Source organism: Dipodomys merriami, unplaced genomic scaffold (genome assembly GCF_024711535.1).
Source record: "Dipodomys merriami isolate MVZ:Mamm:240054 unplaced genomic scaffold, mDipMer1.0.p SCAF_27, whole genome shotgun sequence".
NCBI classification, from domain to species: Eukaryota; Metazoa; Chordata; class Mammalia; order Rodentia; family Heteromyidae; genus Dipodomys; species Dipodomys merriami.
In genome coordinates this window covers 7644414-7664996 of record NW_027204159.1, presented here as the reverse complement: position 1 = coordinate 7664996, position 20583 = coordinate 7644414, and the positions used below count along the sequence as shown (strand labels likewise).

Genomic DNA, 20583 nt, shown 5'->3' with positions numbered 1-20583 from the left:
AGTAGCTAGGATTACAGGAACAAACTATGTGCCCACTACTACCTCTTGGTTTGAAGCATCTTTAATCACAATGTGTCTTCTTTCTTCTGGTGGCATTAGGGTTGAACTCAGGGCCTTTCACTTGCTAGACAAATACTCTACCCCTTGAGCCAAACCCCCAGCCCTTTTTGCCTTCATTGTTTTTCAAATAGGGTCTCACATATATGTCCAGGCTATTGTTCACCACAGTCCTCCTATAACAAGGATGACAGGCAAAAGACATTGAGTCCAGCTGTTGATTGAGATGTCCAAGCTGGCCTGGAACTGTGAACCCCCTGATTTCAGTCTCATGCATAGCTGGACAGATGCATGCCACCATGCTCAGCTATAGCAGTGAGGTCTAGAGTTTATGCCTAGGCTCATTTTGAACTACTATCCTTCAGATCTCTGTTTCCCAAGTAGCTTGGATTATAGGCTTCAGTCATTAGCATCCAGGTATAAAATGTGTCTTTTTAGAAGTCATAATATTTTTTCTGCCTTCAGAGTAATCTATATTCATCACCTGAACACATTCATAAAACACATAAACACCTAGTACAATCAAGACATTCTGGACTATAATCATACAAAGATGATCAACATGAAGCCTGCCCTTGAGGAGCTTACAGTCTAAACGGGGAAATAATATCCTAAAGAAGTGGTCACACAGATTCCTAAGGGGACAATATAAAGCTTTGATCTCAAGATTCTAGTAAGGAATTACAGGTCCTCATTCAGAAGGGAAAAAAAAATGGCAGGCTGGTATCAATCACTACGAACAGGTAAAACAAGAGAAAACATACAGGGTGAAGCACAATGCTATTAATATAAACCAGAAAAAGACATATGGATAGAACTTTAAATAGTATTGAGTTAGAGAAGTGAAAAACCAAGATGGATTCTATAGCATAAAATGAGTTAAGTAAATTTAAACTACACAAGATTAAAAACATTTTCTAAGAACTTATAAAAAACCAAGACTATGCACATCAGACACATTAGAATCACTGCCTACAGAAAACAATAGCAATAATAAGAATAGAAGAGAGAAGCCATCATAACAAAGGGCTAGGAATTAGTAATAAACTCAGCTTTCTACAGTTGAATAGAGTGAGCAAGAGCGAAACAATCAGAAAGAAGATCCAGTGAAATATTATATAGAAGACTGGAGAAAAATGGCTTCTCAAGATGGCTTAAAGATGTGTTTCATTTGTACTAGCATCATTTTATTTTATTTTGCATTTTATATTATTTTATTTGTGGTGCTTGTAATTGAGTGTAGGGCTTAATGCATGCTAGGCAAGCACTCTACTACTGAACAAGATTTCCAGTCCCTTGAGATCATTTTAAATACTTTATAGCAAGTGATTTTGATGTTATCTAACTTCTTGTTTTGTGCCAGTCCTAGGGCTTGAACTCAGGGTCTGGGCACTGTCCCTAAGCTTTTGTGCTCAAGGCACACAGTGCTCTACCTAGAGCCACAACTCCACTTCTGTTAATTGGAGATAAAGAGTCTAATGGACTTTCCTGACTGGACTAGCTTAGAACCTCAATTGTCGGATCTTAGCTTCCAGATTAGCTAGTACTACAAGCATGAGCCACCAGCACCAGAATTATACAACCTTTAAAGGGTTAAAAAAAAGTTCTCTTTTAGAATGTTTGTCAAACCAATTATAACAAGCAAGTTAGATGTAAATTGTCTACTACCAAATTTATTTATAAAACTGGTTATAAATAGAAATAGGTAATTACATTAGTTATATCTTTTCCCATCTGAATATTTATAACTACAGTTAATAATAGCTAAGTAATGCTAGTTTCACATTTTATTTATAGAGATAATTCTAAGGCCTGTGTTAGATGTTACTTAGAACCTTGACTCTTTGAAAACCAACAACAGACCAATGAGATTAGTTCCCTCAATCAGGAGGATATGACTCAAAACAGAAAAAGCCTACATAAATGTATATACACGGGAAAGAAGAAAAGGAATATTTGAGTTGAATAAGATGGGAATATAAATAAAAACATTTGTTAAACAGAGTGGAGTAAGGTATTGTAAGTTGAAAAGAAGATTGCTAGAAGATAAAAAAGAGTGTTACAGAACAAGAACCCTCAATCCATCTTTAATCACATATGCTACATAAAACCAATCACAGATTCAGAAAAAAACAAAAACAGAAAGGTTAAACAGCAATTTTACCACTCAAAGAAATTATTCTAGAGACACAAAAAAACACTTACAGGAGAAAAATATTGTCTTTGTTTAAAATAGGCTTTTATGTCTATCCTAATAATATAGTAGGTGCTTTTACAGCAACATTTTTCATTATTCATAGTAACATATATTCTATGATATGCATGATTTTTACGAATGTGATCTCATAACATAATGTACTATGACAGTCTGATACAAATGTTGAACCTCCCCTACTTAATTCAGTAAAATGAAAGATTCCTTAAAACATTAGCAGGTTTTATGCTATTTTGCAAATAACAAATATCAAAGTGAAGAAACGTAGATACTTATAATAAAACAGTTCACAAGAAAAAACAGGAGGGCTGGGAATGTGGCTTCGTGACAGAGTGCTTGCATAGTATGCATGAAGCCCTGGGTTTGATTCCTCAGTACCACATAAACAGAAAAGGCTGGAAGTGGCACCATGGCTTAAGTGGTAGAGTGCTAGCCTTGCAAAAAAGCTCAGGGACAGTACCCAAGGATTGAGTTTAAGCCTCAGGACTGGCAAAAAAAAAAAAAAAAAAAAAAAAAAAAATTACTCACTTGAGTATCAATTTAAAAATCAGTAAGTACTCAACCTGGGTGCCAGTGGCTCACATTTGTAATTCTAGCTACTCAGAAGGCTGAGATTTGAGGTTCTAGGTTCAAAGCCAGCCCAGGCAAGAAAATCCATGAATCTCTTAGCTGCAATTAAGTACCAGAAAAGTTGGAAGTGGAGCTGTGGCTCAAACGGCAGAGTGCTAGCCTTGAGCAAAAGTTCTGAGACTATGCCCAGGCCCTGAATTAAAGCTCCAGGATGGGTGCGTGCGTGCGTGCACAGACGCATGCGTGCGCGCGCGCGCACACACACACACAAACGCGCGCACACACACACAAACGTGCGCATACACACACAAACGCGCGCGCACACACACAATCAGTACTAAATGCTGTTACTTCTTGCACATTAAATCTAAGCTTGAAATGTTTTATTTCCTCTCTGTACATAGTCTGTCTAATTTTTCCCAGCCCATGTTCTTACAGTGTTCTACAGGGTTTAGCCAAATAAAAGACAAAAACCAAGAAAAACAGAGGCATTTAGTTTTAAATATTTTACTAAAGGCTATCAGCTAACTATGGTGCTCAAATTTGTTAACAAATACATGTTTAAGTTGCTTTTTAACTGTTAGGTGGCTTTAGCCCAGAAATTCAAACGAAGTCTAAGTTAAGCAACATCATAGTCATCTCAACTCTTCCCCAAAACCACAAAAAACAGCACAAGCAAACAAAAAATAAAAATACACAAGAAATAACTGAATAGGTGGTGTCCAATGAAAAAAATGGTAGAAATAGTTTAGGTCAGAGAAACTTTAGATATTCTATGTCTGAAATTAATAATTTAGAAATTAAGTAATCTGGCCATAATTTGAAAAAAAGCCACTCTTAATTGGTGCTAACCAACTTTTCTTAAATCACAGTATTAAAGATATTAACATATACTAACATCATGTCATTGTGATTTTAACAGCCTAGAGTCATCATACACTAAATGAACTAGGTTATAAATTCTCTTGTGCTAATTTTTGTTTGTTTTGGTGGTGGTAGTACTGGATATCAACTCTTGGGATTCACACATGCTAGCCAAGTACTTTAACACTGGCCTACATCCCTAATTTTTATATAGCATTAAAAATCCTACAGATCACCTATTTTCTTTATTTCATAAAACTCAAATATTACAAGATACAAAATTAGGTAAAGATAGTTTATATCTTCAAATAAAAAAAGCAGGAAAAAAATCAGAGCTCATAAACTTCAGCCCTTTAGTATACACTTTGTCTTGAAAGTCACTTGGATCTTAATTATACATATTTTGATAGTTAATCTTTCATGTTCACATACAGATAGGTTTACATCCAGATTCATCTCCTATATTCCAGTATTACACAAATGAAACTGAGTGAGATTCTTAAGCATCTTTTATATTTGAATGGCTGCTACAAAGATAGAAAACATTTTCATCCTTTTCCTTATACTAGTGTTTAGCTAGTAGAAATCAATCATCAAGTAGAAAATGAATGATAATAGAAAATGAAGACATAATAACTTTTTCTTTAATACAATAAAAAATTAAGTTTGCTTCTTTGGTATATTCATCTGTGCCAGCTGAAAACTATATCTAGCAATATGTTAACAGGAAAACAATGTTATTTTTTTATAGCATTTGTCTGTCCTGTAATTAAGTAGCCTATAAGAATATAAGGGTGAATGAGGATAAATACGATGGAAGTATTCTGTATGCATGCATGAAAATGGAACAATAAAACCTGCTGAAATTGTTTTAAGAAAGGGAAAGAAGTGTAAGAGAGAAAGAGAAGGGATGAGTTTGATCAGGGTATATTGTATGTACATATGAAAATGACACAAACAAAACCCCCTTTGTATAACAATGTATTATAATAAACATTATTTTTAAAAAGAGGGACTTGCATTTCTAAGAATTTTATACCTTAATTAGCCACATGTACAATGTAACTGTTTTAGATTTATTATTTAGGTGAGAAAAGTGTCATTTTTTTAAGGAAAAAAAATTCAACAACTAACCTTTTTGTGCTCCTAAATGAGCAGAGGAGGTCTCTTGAGAAGTTCTGTCAGGTTCCTGAGGAGGTACAACCATGGCAAGTGTATGCATTGGTACACGTGGGACCTAAAAAGTCAACTCAGAAAAAAATAATCTCAGATCAAAGAGTAAAAACTCCATAAATAAAAGAGATGTTAATTTGTGTGTGTGTGTTTGCCAATACTGGGGCTTGAACTCAGGGCCTGAGCACTGTCCCTGAGCACTCTACCATTTATGCCACAGCTCCAGTTCTGGCTTTTTGGTGGTTAACTGGAAGTAAGAATCTCAGTAAGACTTTCCTGCCCCAGCTAGCTTCCAACTAGCCATAGCTATGCCCAGAATAACTTTGTAAAAAGGATTAAGGATCTCACTTAATCTCACAAACTTTAAAGGTTTTTTTTTTTGTTGTTGTTGTTATTGTTTTATTTTTTGTGTGCTGTCCCTGGGACTTGAACTCTGGCCCTGGGCGTTGACCCTGAGTTCTTTAGCTCAAGACAAGTGCTCTACCACTTGAGCCACAGTCCCACTTCTGGTTTTTTGGTGGTTAATTGGAGATAACAATCTCAGATTTCCTGCCAGGGCTGGCTTTGAACCTTGATCCTCAGATCTCAGCCTCCTAAGTGGCAAGAATTACAAGTGTTCCCAAGAACAAAGAGATAAGTGGCACATGATCTCCCTGATAAGTGGATGTTAAATCCAAAATGCAAGGAAATAACGACAAAGTAAACAAGACTGGAGAAACAAAGGACTTCCACTCATCTGGTCGTTATCATTACTAAATGACTCCATGCTGCTAACCACATATATGGTATATGTACACACTGGAGGGAAACTAGGAAGAGGACACAGAACCAGAGAGAAACAGAGGGAAACATACAACAGTGGGACCATCAGCTGCACTGGACATTGATTAAAACAAACTAAGCAACTCAATGGCAGCGATGGGAGGACAGGGAATGAGTGGGAAAGAGGGAACAGCTGACACTAAGCAAAAGGAAAGAAATGTACAGATCATCCGATGTGGAAGAAATAACTGTATTGTCAAAGCTCATAGAACTCATAAACTCTATAGACCACAAAAAAGACAATTTGCCACATGAAGATTAGAATGTGTTTGTGACTTGAACTAAGTATCACTATCACAAAACTGAAATTTGTGAAATGTATGTAATCACTTAATAACAATAAAAAAATTGAAAAAAATTACAGGCATGAGCCCCTGGTGCCCAGCAAAAGTTGTTTTTTAATAGAACTATTTTTATTAAACAAGACAAAAAAAAGTCTATGTGCCTTTGAAGAAATTTCTCATGTATCTAAGATTAATTTAAGAAGCAGATGTTAAAGATGGCTCATGCCTATAATCCTAGCTATTTGGGAGATAGACTGAGGATAGCTTGAGGCCAACTGGGACAGAAGTTATCCAGATCCCTTCTTAACCCATAGCTGGGTACAGTGGGACATACCTGTCATCCCAAACTACATTATAGGCTCACATTAGGAGACTTATAGAGCCAGGTCATCCCAGGGAGAAAAGTTCCCATGACTTGATTCTCACAGAGGAAAACGAACATTGTGCCACATGCTTGTAATGACAGAGAGACAGGAAGCCTAAAGAAGGCAATTATAACTCAGGTGTACACTCAGGCAGAAAGTGAGACCCTATCTAAAAAATAACCAGCAAAAAACAGGGCTGGAGGTGTGGCTTAAGTGGTAGAGCCAGTCTAGCAAGTGTGAAGCCCTGAATTCAAACCTCAGTACTACCAAAAAAAACAAACAACTAAGATCATAATTATCTCAATATATAATAGGAAACAGAATCAATCTAATTTTACTTAAAACTAATATTAAACAGAAACTGTCAATCACTTTGCAGAATATTTATATTGACAAGGAAAGTCCACTTTATTTTACCTGAGATTGATCTTGAGAAGGAGGAGCAAGCTGAGACACATCTGTAGTAGGAACTGACAGAACATTATTTGGATAATCCAATAGATAAGAAACAACATTAGTATGGCCACCTTTTGCAGCTTCAATAAGCATTGTTGAGCCATCCTGAGAAAGAATTGACATCAAAATTAATTCTTTTAAAATCTCTTCTTATAGTCTGGTTGATCTAAACATTTGGTTTCCTAGTGGCTTATATAATATCAAGCCTCAAACAGTTATAAGTATTACACATTAAGGGATCAAACATGTTTTTATAATAATATATAGTATTTATTTTTAAGAATACCTTGAGTCGATGAGTAGGGTCAGCCCCATGAGCCAACAGTAGCTCAACAACTGCTAGATGGCCTCCTGCACATGCAAGTGAGACTACTGTATGATCATTATTAGCTGTAGCCCTGTTCACATTGGCACCTTCAGAAAAAAAACAGCAATATTAGCAAAGGTTGAAATCAAGCCAGTTTACAGACAGTATCACTTTAAAGATTTTTATTTTTTTTTATTTTTTTTTTTGGGTCCGGTTGTGGGGCCTGAACTCTGGGCCTGGGCGCTGTCCCTCAGCTCTTCAGCTCAAGGCTAGCACTCTACCACTTGAGCTACAGCGCCACTTCCGGCTTTTTGCTTATGTGGTGCTGAGGAATAGAACCCAGGGCCTCATGCATGCAAGGCAAGCACTCTACCACTGGGCCACCTTCCCAGCCCCACTTTAAAGATTTTTAAAAGTACAATATAAATACAAGTATTGAAATTATAAGTGTATAGTGTATAGTTTTTATACAATGAATACACTCACATCAAGAAACAGAATATTATTCACATACCAGAAGCTCTGCCTTGTGGCCCCTCTCGGTCACTACCCATTCCCTCCAATGGTAACTATAATCCTGACTTACAAACCAGTTTTAGATTCTGAATTTTACATGAATAGAATCATAGAATATACTCTTTTGGGTCTAGCTACTTTAGCTCAACATTTTATTTGTGAGATTCATCCACCTTGTAGCTTGTAGCTGTGGTTTGTTCATTCAATATCACTTTTAAGGTGGAAATTCTAGAAGACTAAGATTACTAAATATATATATATATATATATATATATATATATATGAATATATATATATATGTTGTGTATGTGTGTGTGTGTGTGTGTGTGTGTGTGTGAGAGAGAGAGAGAGAGAGAAAGAGAGTTATAGGACTTGAACTCTGGGCATGGGTGCTGTCCCTGAGCTCTTCAGCTCAAGGTGAGCACTCTACCACTTGAGCAACAGTGCCACTTTCAGTTTTCAGGTGGTTGGTTAGAGATAAGCATCTCATGGACTTTCCTGCCTGGGCTGGCTTGGAACCTTGATCCTCAGAACTCAACCTCCTGAGTAGCTAGGATTACAGGCGTGAGCCACCGGCACCTGGCAGATTAATAAATATATACAGATTAAAGTAAACATCAAATATTATTGTATGTAACTCTCAAAATGTTTTTGTTTTGATCTACTTCTATAAAGTAGCAATAAGCTTGGCACAGTGATACGCATATGCTACTCTATGTGAAGGCTAAGATTTGAAGGATCATAGTTCCAAGTGAGCTACTTCAAAGAAGCATTTGAGACCCCTATCTCAACAGCAACACCAAAACCAAACCAAAATGACAAAAAGCTAGACTTGTGCTGCAATCCTGGCTACTCAAGGGGTTGGGAGGATCTCAACCATTTGAAGCAGAAAAGCCCTCAAGACTCTTGCAGTTAAGGAGCAATTCTAGACTGGCAATGTGGCTCAAGTGTAGAATGCCAGCCCTGAGCAAGAAAGCAGGAGAATGCAAGGATCTGAGCTCAAGCCCCAGTACCAGAAACAAAACAAAATAAAACAAAAAAATCCAAAGTAATAATATAGTTGGGTTTCAAAGTAGAGAAAATAAATTAAGTAATATTTAAGATAATATTTAACATAATTCCTCATATTGTGTATTTTTTATTTTGGGGGGTCCGGGTGTGGGGCTGAACTCTGGGCCTGGGCACTGTCCCTCAGCTCTTCAGCTCAAGGCTAGCACTTTACCACAGCGCCACTTCCGGCTTTTTTTTTCTGCTTATGTGGTGCTGAGGAATCAAACCCAGGGCCTCAAGCATGCAAGGCAAGTGCTCTACCACTGAGCCACCTTGAAAGTCAGAAAGACCTGGATATAAACAGAAAACAGAAGCTTGTCTAAATATGTTATTTGTAAGGCCATTTAATAAGTTGTTCAATAGGTTTACATAATATAACCTGAAGAAAGCTTTAATGGAAAATTAAAATTTGTTAACTTTTCTTTCTTTGTGAAACAGAGTGTTGCTGTGTAGCCAGGCTGGTTTCAAACTCAAAATCCTCCTGCCTCAGCCTCTAGAGTTCTGATTATTTAACAAACACTGTCACACTCAAATTCCTTGCCTTTTATTTTTATTTTATTTTATTTATTTATTCTGTCGGTCGTGGGGCTTGAACTCTGGGCTTGGCGCTTTCCCTGCACTCTTCAGATCAAGGTGAGCACTCTACCACTTGAGCAACAGTGCCACTTCCGGTTTTCTGGTGGTTTATTGGAGATAAGTTTCACAGACTTTCCTGTCCGGGCTGGCTTTGAACCGTGATCTTCAGATATCAGCCTCCTCAGTAGCTAGGATTACAGTTGTGAGCCACTGGTGCCCAGCTTTATTTTATTTTTTTGTCCTAGTCATGGGCCTGAATTCAGATCATAGTGCTCTACCACTTGAGGCACAGTGCCACTTCCAGTTTTCTAGTGGTTTTTTTGGAGATAAGTGTCTCACCGACTTTCTTGCATGGGCTGGCTTTGAACTGTGATCCTCAGATCTCAGCCTCCTGAGTGGCTAGGATTACAGGTGTGAGCCCCTGGTGCCCAGCTTAAGCTAACTTTGATAACTTTTATAATTTTAAAAGGTCTAAACCAGAAAGGTAAGACACAGAAGCATTCATTGCTCTTTAATTCAAGATTTATTCTATATAACAGAAAAATAATCCTACAATATTGTGTGAGAAAATAAAATAATTTTTAGGAAGTATCTAACCATAATCCTAAATTGTACAAAAGCCAATTTTGAGAAAGAGAAGACAGCAATGACTATCCTTAGCAACATGAGATTATTATTTTTTTTTTTTTGTCGGTCATAGGGCTTGAACTCTGGGCCTGGGCGTTGTCCCTTAGCTCTTCAGCTCAAGGCGAGCACTCTACCACTTGAGCTACAGCGCCACTTCCAGTTTTCTGGTGGTTTTATTGGAGATAGGAGTCTCACGGTCTCTCCTGCCCGGGCTGGCTTTGAACCGCGATCCTCAGATCTCAGCCTCCTGAGTAGCTAGGATTACAGGCGTGAGCCACCAGCGCCCGGCTAACATGAGATTATTTTTAATGTTAACAATTTAGAGTCAGAAGCTGGTGGCTCATGCCTGTAATCCTAGCTAATCAGGAGAATGAGACCTGAGAATCACATTTCAAAAGCAGGCCAAGCAGGAAAGTCTGTGAGACTGTTATCTTCAATAAATTACTAAGAAGTTGTAAGTGGTGCTGTGGCTCAATTAGTAGAGTGCTAGCCGTGAGCAAATAAGCTCAGGAGCAGTGCCCAAGCCCAGAGTTCAAGGCCCAGGACTGGCAATAAATAAATAAATTCATTAACTAATTAATTAATTTATATGAGAATTATGTAGTGTTCCCATAGCTATATTCAATGTGTTCCTGTTCCTGCCTAGCTTGATTATATTCTTAGCAACATTGTTATTGAGTGTGACTAGGTATTATCCTTAGTAAAATAAGAAAACTCAAAAAATTATCAACCTATTTATTTTATGCAGCTGAAGTAATTTTCTGGACTATGTTATATGGGACATGTTATATGCCTTTTTTGGCAGCAAAAATAAGTGATATGAAGAAAATAAGAAATGATCTATCCAATTACAAAGAAAACAAATATATAATTTATTTTTATTTTTATTTTTTTTTGCCAGTCGTGGGTCCTGAACTCTGGGCCTGGGTGCTGTCCCTCAGCTCTTCAGCTCAAGGCTAGCACTCTACCACTTGAGCCACAGCACCACTTCCAGCCTTTTCTGCTTATGTGGTACTGAGGAATCGAACCCAGGGCTTCATGCATGCAAGGCAAGCACTCTACCACTGAGCCACCTTCTCAGCCCCTAATTAAAATCTTATACTGCATTTGTTTCCTTGTTTTATTTTCCCTAGGGGGAAGGGACTCACTTTCCTTTTTTTCCTTTTCTTTTCTTTTTTGCCAGTCCTGGGGCTTGAACTCAGGGCCTTGGCACTGTCCCTGAGCTTCTTTTGCTCAAGACTAGCACTCTACCACTTGAGCCACAGCACCACTTCTGGCTTTTTCTGTTTATATGGTACTGAGGAATCGAACCCAGGGCTTCATGCATGCACTCTACCACTAAGCCACATTCCTAATCCAGGGGACTCACTTTCTTGAAGTGCTAAAGAGGCATTATACCCAAGGCCTTATGCATGCCAGGGAAGTGCTTCACAACTAAGCTATATCTCCAGCCCTACACCGAAGAGTTCTACTGAAATTCAAAGTGGCTTTCATTTTAACCCTAGCTACTTCAGAGGTGAAGAATGGGAAAATCACTGTTTGAGTCGAGTCTGGCAAGAAGTTAAGGAGCCTTTTCAGTCTTACAAGCCAAGAATGGTAACTTGTGTCTGTGATCCTAGCTGCGTGGTAAGCTGTAGGTGGGTAAATCCAGATCTGAGACAGGCTGGGGTAAACTTTTAAGCCCTACATGAAAAATAAAGCAAAAGGGCTTGGGGCATGGCTCAAGTAGTAGAGCAAATGGCCTAGCAAATGTGAGGCCCTGAGTTCAAACCCTAATGTTTTCTCAAAAATAAAATTTACATATAAAGTTTTTATTCTCATGAAACCACCTGAGTGGAGCTTCATTATTGTTGTTGTTGTTGTTTTGACATTCTATCCTAGGACTTTTCAGCAGATGCTAGTGTTATTGACACTACATAAAATGTTGAATAAAATGAAATGACTAATAGCCAGGGTATGGAAACAACCCAGATGCCCCAGTATAGATGAATGGATCCAAAAATTGTGGTACCTATATACAATGAAATATTATGTATACATTAGAAAGGGCAAAATAATGGCATTCGCAGGGAAATGGATGGAACTAGAAAAAATCATGTTGAGTGAGGTAAGCCAAGAGCAAAGAGACAAACGGCACAAAGTCTCTCTGATAAGTGGATGTTAAATCCAAAATGCAAGGAGATAATGACAAAGTAAACAAGACTGGAGAAACAAAGGGCTTCCACTCATCTGGTCGTATCATTACTAAATGACTCCATGCTGCTGACCACATATATGGTATATATTTACACATTGGAGAGAAACAGAACCAGAGAGAAACAGAGGGAAACATACAACAGTGGGACCCATCAGCTGCACTGGATATTGATTAAAACAAACTAAGCAACTCAATGGCAGCGATGGGAGGGCAGGGAATGAGAGGGAAAGAGGGAACAGCTGACACTAAGCAAAAGGGAAGAAATGTACAGATCATCTGATGTGGAAGAAATAACTGTATTGTCAAAGCTCATAGAATTCACAAACTCTATAGACCACAAAAAAGACAATTTGCCACATGAAGATTAGAATGTGTTTGTGACTTGAACAAAGTATCACTATCACAACACTGAAATTTGTGAAATGTTATATAATCACTTAATAACAATAAAAAATTTTATATACAAAAATGATTAACACCAGCACTCTGATCTATAAATACAATTTAATATGTTCAATCTTTCATTAGTTCATCAATATTTCACTTGTGTGTATATGTGTTAGTGCTAGGGCTCAATTCAGGGAATGGGTGTTGTCCCTGAGCTTCTTTTGTTCAAGGTTAATACTCTACCACTTGAGCCATAGCTCCACTTTTGGCTTTTCTGGTAGTTTACTGAAGATAAAGAGTCTCATGGACTTTGCTGCCTGGGTGGCTTTGAACTGTGATCCTTACATCTCAGCCTCCCAAGCAGTTAGGATTACAAGTGTGAACCACTAGTTTCTGGCAGCATTTCACTTTTTTAAAGTAAACAGTCTTAAAAATAATTCTTTTTTGGCCCTGAATCAAGGCCAGCAGTTTGCTAAAGCTGTTGGTTTCAAGCAGGAGCCTAAAGAATGTCTTTCTTGGTCTGTTGGCCATTTCAGAACTTTGGAAATGTAATGGTCATTTCATTAGAAAGAAACATTGGAAAAAAAAATAATTCTTTTATCTATCAACTGAACTTCTTTGCTTAAATATATTCTTATAATAATATGATTTTCAGATGAGTTTTAACAAAAAATTTAGAACCTTCAATACTTTGCTAATTCTATTGAACTACAAATGGTACCACAACCTATTCCTATCCACATCTCTAGTAGAATTGTGCTATTAAAAAATGAATATTAACCTCAATATAGCTGGATACTGCTGGGTGCCAGTGGCTCACGCCTGTAATCCTAGCTACTCAAGAGACTAAGATCTGAGGATCATGGTTCAAAGCCAGCCTGGGAATAATAAATCACTCAGAAAACCGGAAGTGGCGCTATGGCCCAAGTGGTCGAATGCTTGCCTTAAGCTGAAGAGCTGAGGGACAGTGTTCAGGTCCAGAGTTCAAGCCCCACAACCAACAAAAGAATAAAAATTTTTAAAAAATTAATTAAAAAAATATATATAGCTGGACACTTACATTTGTCTTTTCCAATTTTGGAGAGCAATTACATGTTTTGCTGATGAAAACTAACTCAAAACCAATACAGAAAATTGCCAATAAGACTACAAAAATGCTATGCTTACTAAACAAAACATACCAACAAAATATTAGAATACAATACTTGTAACAATAAGTAAAGTAGACTTAACATAAATTGTATCTGCTCAGGATTTTTTTCAGTATCTCTAGTCTCTTGGAAATAACCACTCTTTACCTTTGCTAATTAGAAATTGAACAGTGCACAAATGACCAGCTCGTGCAGCTTTCATCAAAGGTGTTCTTCCACCTTCAGATTCATGCTCCTGTTAAAGAAACAGAAAAATACTCCATCAGTACCAACTGAGTAAAGATATGTTTTAAGCACTTATATTAATGCTATGAAATGATGAGGATTTAATACTACTTACTCAATGTAGCCACTTAATATTACCTTCCTCAATTCCTTCAAACAGCACTTAGTACCAATGCTATGATAAATGATGAAGATTTAGCACTTAATATAGCGACCTATACTTTAGTGTACACCTCTAGTGCAATTTCAATCTATTCTATATGGGGAGCCTTTTATAGGCAACTTCAATTTTACACCAAATAATAACTGTTAAAGATAATACTAGCCGGGCGCCAGTGACTCATGCCTGAATCCTACCTACTCAGGAGGCTGAGATCTGAGGATCGTGGTTCAAAGCCAGCTCGTGAGACGCTTAATAAACCACTGAGAAAACCAGAAGTGGGGCTGTGGCTCAACTGGTAAAGTGCTAGCCTTGAATGAAAAAGCTTAGGGCAAGTTCCCAGGCCCTGAGTTAAAGTCCCAGGACCGACAAAAAAAAAAAAAGATACTAACAGTATGGCTGCAAGAGGAATATATTGCTTCTTCCTCCCTCCTTCCCTCCCTCCCTCCCTCCCTTCCTTCTTTCCTTCCTTCCTTGCTTCCTTCCTTTCTCCTTCCTTCCTTGCTTCCTTCCTTCCATTTTTGTTGGTCGTGGGGCTTGAACTCTAGACCTGGATGCTGTCCCTCAGCTCTTTAGCTCAAGGCTAGTGCTCTACCACTTGAGCCACAGCCCCACTTCTGGTTTTCTGAGTGTTTTATTGAAGACGAGAGTCTCACGGTCTTTCCTGCCTGGACTGGCTTTGAACCGCGATCCTCAGATCTCAGCCTCCAGAATAGTTAGGATTACAGGTGTGAACCACCAGGGACCGGCAGTCAGGAAGACATTTTTCTAACTATTCATTTGAACTGCGAAAACCATAGGAAGATACTTTTTTCTTTTTTCTTTTTCTTTTTTTTTTTTTTGGGTCCGGTCATGGGGCCTGAACTCTGGGCCTGGGCACTGTCCCTCAGCTCTTCAGCTCAAGGCTAGCGCTCTACCACTTGAGCCACAGCGCCACTTCCGGCTTTTTTCTTTTTGCTTATGTGGTGCTGAGGAATCGAACCCAGGGCCTCTGGCATGCAAGGCAAGTGCTCTACCACTGAGCCACCTTCCCAGCCCCAGGAAGATACTTTTTTCTAACTACTGATCTGAACTATAGTCCTGGTAGTTGACTAGAAGGATCCTGATTTTTCATTAGAAGCCATTAAGAACTCCAACAAAAGAGAACAAATGCCTAGTGAAAAAAGAAAAACATACCTATGTGTAGAAATTAAATACTTCAATAGTTATAGGCAAAATAGAAAAACTATTCCTTCTATGAACTTTGATAGCAAGAATAAGTAAATTAAAAGAGCTTCTAACAAGGCTTCATATACAATGGCACTGAAGAGCTTGCTTGTATGATGAAAGAACTGTGAACCTTTATATATTAATGGAAGTATTGAAATATATCTGTAACTCACTTCTATAAAATGTTTTTCATTTTTCCCATCTTTTACTATGTATGTAACATGAATATGCAATTCTGATTTTTTTTTTCCCAGTCGTGGAGCTTCAACTCAGAGCCTGGACGCTGTCCCTGAGCCTTTTCATACAAGGTTAGTACTTTACCACTTGAGCCACAGTGCCACTTCCAGTTTTCTGGTGGTTCACTGGAGAGAAGTCCTTTCCTTCCTGAGCTGGCTTTGAACGATAATCCTCAGATCTCAGCCTTCTGAGTAGCTGAGATTACAGGAATGAGCCACTGGTACCTGCTCAGGTTTGATTCTTATTGTTTGTGCGTGTGTGCATGCACGCATGTGTGCATGTGTTTGCATGTTTGGGCACATGCATGCCTTTACAAAGGGTTGAACTCAGGGCTTGGATGCTGACCCTAAACTTTTTTGCTAAAGGTTAATACTCTACCAAATAAGCCACAACTCCATTTCTGGCTTTTTGTGTTTAATTGGAGATTAGAGTCTTAGACTTTTCTGCTAGAGCTGGCTTTGAACTACCAAAAGGCTGGAAGTAGAATTACGGCTCAAGTGGTACAGCAGTAACCTTGAGCAAAAAAGTTCAGAAGAGTGCCTTGGCCTAGAGTTCAGACCCCAGGACAGATACCAAAACAAAACAAAAAACAAGCAAAACATAAAAACTCTAATCCATAATTTATGAAAAATACAGTAAGAAATAAGAGTAGATTGTTAACTCAATGAAAGTTTTAAACCAGACTTTAGCTACAGGAATTCAATTCTAAAATGAGATGGCTGGTTGTTGTAGTTGTTTTTCTTCTGGTGTGTGTGTGTGTAGTACATGCCATTAACAGGGCTTTGAACTCTTCCTTGGTTTTCCTGATATAGCTTGTACTCTACCATTTGAGCCATGCCTCCAGAGTGTGTGTGTGTGTGTGTGTGTGTGTGTGTGTGTGTGTGTGTGTGTGTGTGTGTGTGTGTGTGTGTGTGTGTGTGTGTGTGTGTGTGTGTGTGTGTGTGTGTGTGTGTGTGTGTGTGTGTGTGTGTGTGTAGTACGCACACACATGCCATTAACCGGGCTTTGAACTCTTCCTTGGTTTTCTTGATATAGCTTGTACTCTACCATTTGAGCCATGCCTCCAGTGCCAGTATTTTTGTTGGTTAATTGGAAAGGCTCAAGGGTTTTTCTGCCCCACCTGGCTTTGGACTTGGATCTTATGGATTTAAGCATCCTGAAGTAGCTAGGATTACAAGTGTTGAGACCACAGTTGAGGAGTCTTTTGTTATTATTATTATTTTTTTGGGTCCGGTTGTGGGGCCTGAACTCTGGGCCTGGGCGCTGTCCCTCAGCTCTTCAGCTCAAGGCTAGCACCCTACCACTTGAGCCACAGCACCACTTTCAGCTTTTTTCTTTTTGCTTATGTGGTGCTGAGGAATCGAACCCAGGGCCTCATGCATGCAAGGCAAGCGCTCTACCACTGAGCCACCTTCCCAGCCCCTCTTTTGTTATTTTTTTGAGATAAGAATTTCACTATATATAGTGCAAACTCCAACAACACCCAGATGAAGTGTTTTTGTTTTTTTTGTTTTTTTGTTTTTTTTTTTATAGAGCATTTATTTATTTTTTTTTATTTTTATTTTTGTTGGGGTCCAGTCGTGGGGCTTGAACTCTGGGCCTGAGCGCTGTCCCTTAGCTCTTCAGCTCAAGCCTAGCACTCTACCACTTGAGCCACAGCACCACTTCCGGCTTTTTTCTTTTTGTTTATGTGGTGCTGAGGAATCGAACCCAGGGCCTCGAGCATGCAAGGCAAGCACTCTGCCACTGAGCCACCTTCCCAGCCCTGTTTTTTTAATAATGTATTTAGTGTAATGTGCTCAATTTTTCTCCTTCTCTTTTGTAAGTCATGGGGCTTGAACTCTGGGCCTGTGCGCTGTCCCTCAGCTCTTCAGCCCAAGGCAAGCACAACACCACTTCTGATTTTCTGGTGGTTAATTAGCAATAAGAGTCTTATAGACTTCTTCTGCCTGGGCTGGCTTTGAACTCCGATCCTCAGATCTCAGCCTCCTGAGTAGCTAGAATTACAGGTGTGAGCCATCGGTGCCCAGCTGGTCTCTTTTTTATAACACTTCACTAACTCCCTTTTATCTTACACTTCTTAAAACAAGTGTTATTTCTTTAAGGAACATCTCACTGAACTTCATGACTAGGTCATACATGTTTACTTACAAATTTGTGAAATCACAATCACATACTAGTTTGTGCATTATTAGCAACTGTATACTAGCTTGTCTCCTCTACTATACAGTAAAATCTGACAGTAGCAATCCAATCATGTCCAGTTTTTGCTCACTATTGTATACCTATTGTCTACAACAATAATGTGATTGAACAATTTACCAAACAAGAACCTAAGCATAACTGACTTCTCAAATCTTCCCTCTCATAGTACAGTTTTAAAGTATTGATCTATTTTTACTAGGTCAGAGAAGAAAGTTAAAAACTTAATAGTAGTAAACTTGGAAGTCTTATCTTATTTTTGGACATAGCTACACAGTATTAGATTAATTTTTTCTCATATATATATATATCATTTCCATATAGTGAAAGATTTCTAAGCAGAGAAGTTTCCAAATATAATAACACTGACTTCATCTTTTTTTTTTTTTTTTGTCAGTCATGGGGCTCGAAATCTGGGCCTGGGCACTGTCCCTCTCAGCTCTTCAGCTCAAGCACCACTTCCGGCTTTTTCTGCTTATGTGGTGCTGAGGAATCGAACCCAGGGCTTCATGCATGCAAGGCAAGCACTCTACCACTAAGCCACTTTCCCACCCTGACTTCATCTTCTTGATTGAAAGTAAAGCAACCTTGAGATAGCTTTAAAAAATTCAAAATACAGTAACCTAGAAAAAGAGAACCTGGTTAAAAAAAAACAATTATTCAGAGAATTTTTTGTATTTTACAGGTACTTTAGATCAGGAAATATCTGCAATTGCATATATGTTATCCTTGAATCCCACCCCCACATACTGTGTGTGTGTGTGTGTGTGTGTGTGTGTGTGTGTGTGTGTGTGTGTGTGTGTGTGTGTGTGTGTGTGTGTGTGTGTGTGTGTGTGTGTGTGTGTGTGTGTGTGTGTGTGTGTGTGTGTGTGTGTGTGTGTGTGTGTGTGTGTGTGTGTGTTGCCAGTCATGGTGCCTAAACTCTGGGCCTGGGCACTGTCCCTTAGCTCTTCAGCTTAAGGCTAGTGCTCTACCACTTCAGGAAATTTCGTGTGTGTGTGTGTGTGTGTGTGTGTGTGTGTGTTTGTGTTTGTGTGTGTGTGTGTGTTGGTCCTGGGGCTTAAATTGAGGGCCTGGGCTTTGTCCCTGAGCCTCTCTGTACTCAAGGCTAGTGCTTTACCATTTGAGCCACAGCACCACTTCCGGCTTTTTCTGAGTAATTTATTGGGAGATTTTTTTGAGCAGTTTATTGGAGAAAGTCTCATAGACTTTCCTGTCCTGGCTAGCTTTGAACTGTAATCCTCTAATCTCAGCCTCCTGAAGTAGGTAGGATTATAGGCATGAGCCACCTGTGCCCAGGTACATTTTATTTTTTTAAGGTCTGGGTCTCACTATGTAGCTCAGGCTGGCCAGAAACTCATGATCCTTCCCCCTCAGATTCCCAAGTGCTGAGATTACGGGCTGCACCAACATATGCTGCTGTTATTCTTTAATAAAAAGTTAATATTAGAAGAACTAAGAAGTCATACTTAAAGTTAATTAAGGTAACTTAATCACTAGTAGCTGAAATGTAATGATAGTGCATACTGAAGCTCATCAGCTCCCTAATAGGTAGTTCCTGAAGAATACTGCAAATCCTGACTCTAAGAAAGAGCACTATAAGACAGAAAAAAAATATTCCTACTTCAGACATCAAGATTTAATTTTAAATTAAGTCTATTTTCTTTAAAATACATTTTTTCCCTTAAAATCACCATCATTTGTCACCAAAGACAATAGAGGTAGTGTCTTTGGGCTTGGAGGGAGGACATTTTCTAGGAAGAATGACCAGAATCACAGGAAAAGGAAAGATTATTTAAAGCTATAGATTTATTAGTGGCCTCTAACACTTTCTCATGTTCTATTTTTCCAACCTACTACTGTATGTTAATCACTACCTTTGTAACCTACTCTTTTTGACTTTTGAGTTTTTCTTTTTTTGTCAGTCCTGGGGCTTGAACTCTGGGCCTGAGTGCTGTCCCTCAGCTCTTCAACTCAAGGCTAGCACTCTACCACTTGAGCCATAACGCCACTTCTGGTTTTCTGGTGGTTTATTGGAGACAAGTCTCACAAAGTTTCCTGCCATGGCTGGCTTTGATCCGTGATCCTCAGATCTCAGCCTGCTGAGCAGCTAGGATTACAGGGGTGAGCCACCAGTACCAGGTTCTGTGATGTGCTCTTACCGATCATATTCATTTTTCAGGAGAATTGAGATAGAATAATAATTAGGGAGCACTGTATCTACTGCTTGTATTTAGCACTCTTCCTAAAATTTGCAATAGCAGAGAAAACTAAGTTTAGTTTGGTCTGAAGAACAATGATTAAATATAGGCAAAGATGGAAAAAAGAAAAGAACTCCATGCACACTGTAGCAATGTCTCAATATGTAGAGTATTGAGAACTTTGTCATCACAGTCTCCAGAGATGTCAGTAAAAATGCAGACTAAAGACTTCAGAGCTGCTGACACAGAATCCCTAAAAGTAGGATCACAAACCTAGAAGAAGGAGGAGGAGGAGGAGGAGGAGGGGGAGGAGGGGGAGAAGGGGAAGGAGGGGGAGGGGGAGGAGGAGGATGGAGGAGGAGGAGGAGGGGGAGGAGGAGGATGGAGGAGGAGGAGGAGGGGGAGGAGGAGGATGGAGGAGGAGGATAAGGAGGAGGAGGAGAAGGAGGGGGAGGAGGAGGAGGAGGGGGAGGAGGGGGAGGAAAGAGGGGGAGGGAAGAGTAAGGAAGAGGAGGAGGGAGGAGGTGGCAAGAACCAGGTGTTGGTAGCCTCAGGCCTGTAATCCTAGCTACACAGGAGGCTGAGATCTGAGAATTTTGGTTCAAATCCTGCCTGGGCAGCAAAGTCCATGAGACTCTTATCTCTAATTAACTCCTAAAAAGCCAGAAGTGGAGCTGTGGCTCAAGTGGTAGAGTACTAGCATTGAACACAAAAGCTCAAGAATAGTGCTTA

The 20583-nt window shown here is 39.0% G+C and overlaps 1 protein-coding gene and 1 non-coding gene across 4 annotated transcripts in view; one reads left to right on the top strand and one right to left on the bottom strand.

The window, feature by feature from the left end:
- Positions 1–20583, bottom strand: part of Ankhd1 (ankyrin repeat and KH domain containing 1) — a 135052-nt gene that overhangs the window by 54978 nt on the left and 59491 nt on the right. For all 3 annotated transcript variants that reach the window (XM_070036163.1, XM_070036165.1, XM_070036164.1), the window contains 4 exons: positions 13765–13852; positions 7093–7220; positions 6768–6911; positions 4841–4943 (listed from right to left, as the gene is read on the bottom strand). In XM_070036163.1, coding sequence (XP_069892264.1) covers positions 4841–4943; positions 6768–6911; positions 7093–7220; positions 13765–13852 — 463 coding nt within the window. The remainder of the gene's footprint in view (positions 1–4840; positions 4944–6767; positions 6912–7092; positions 7221–13764; positions 13853–20583) is intronic.
- LOC138837538 (small nucleolar RNA SNORA2/SNORA34 family) lies at positions 12911–13045 on the top strand. The gene has a single exon (XR_011375342.1). It is a non-coding gene; the product is annotated as a small nucleolar RNA SNORA2/SNORA34 family (small nucleolar RNA).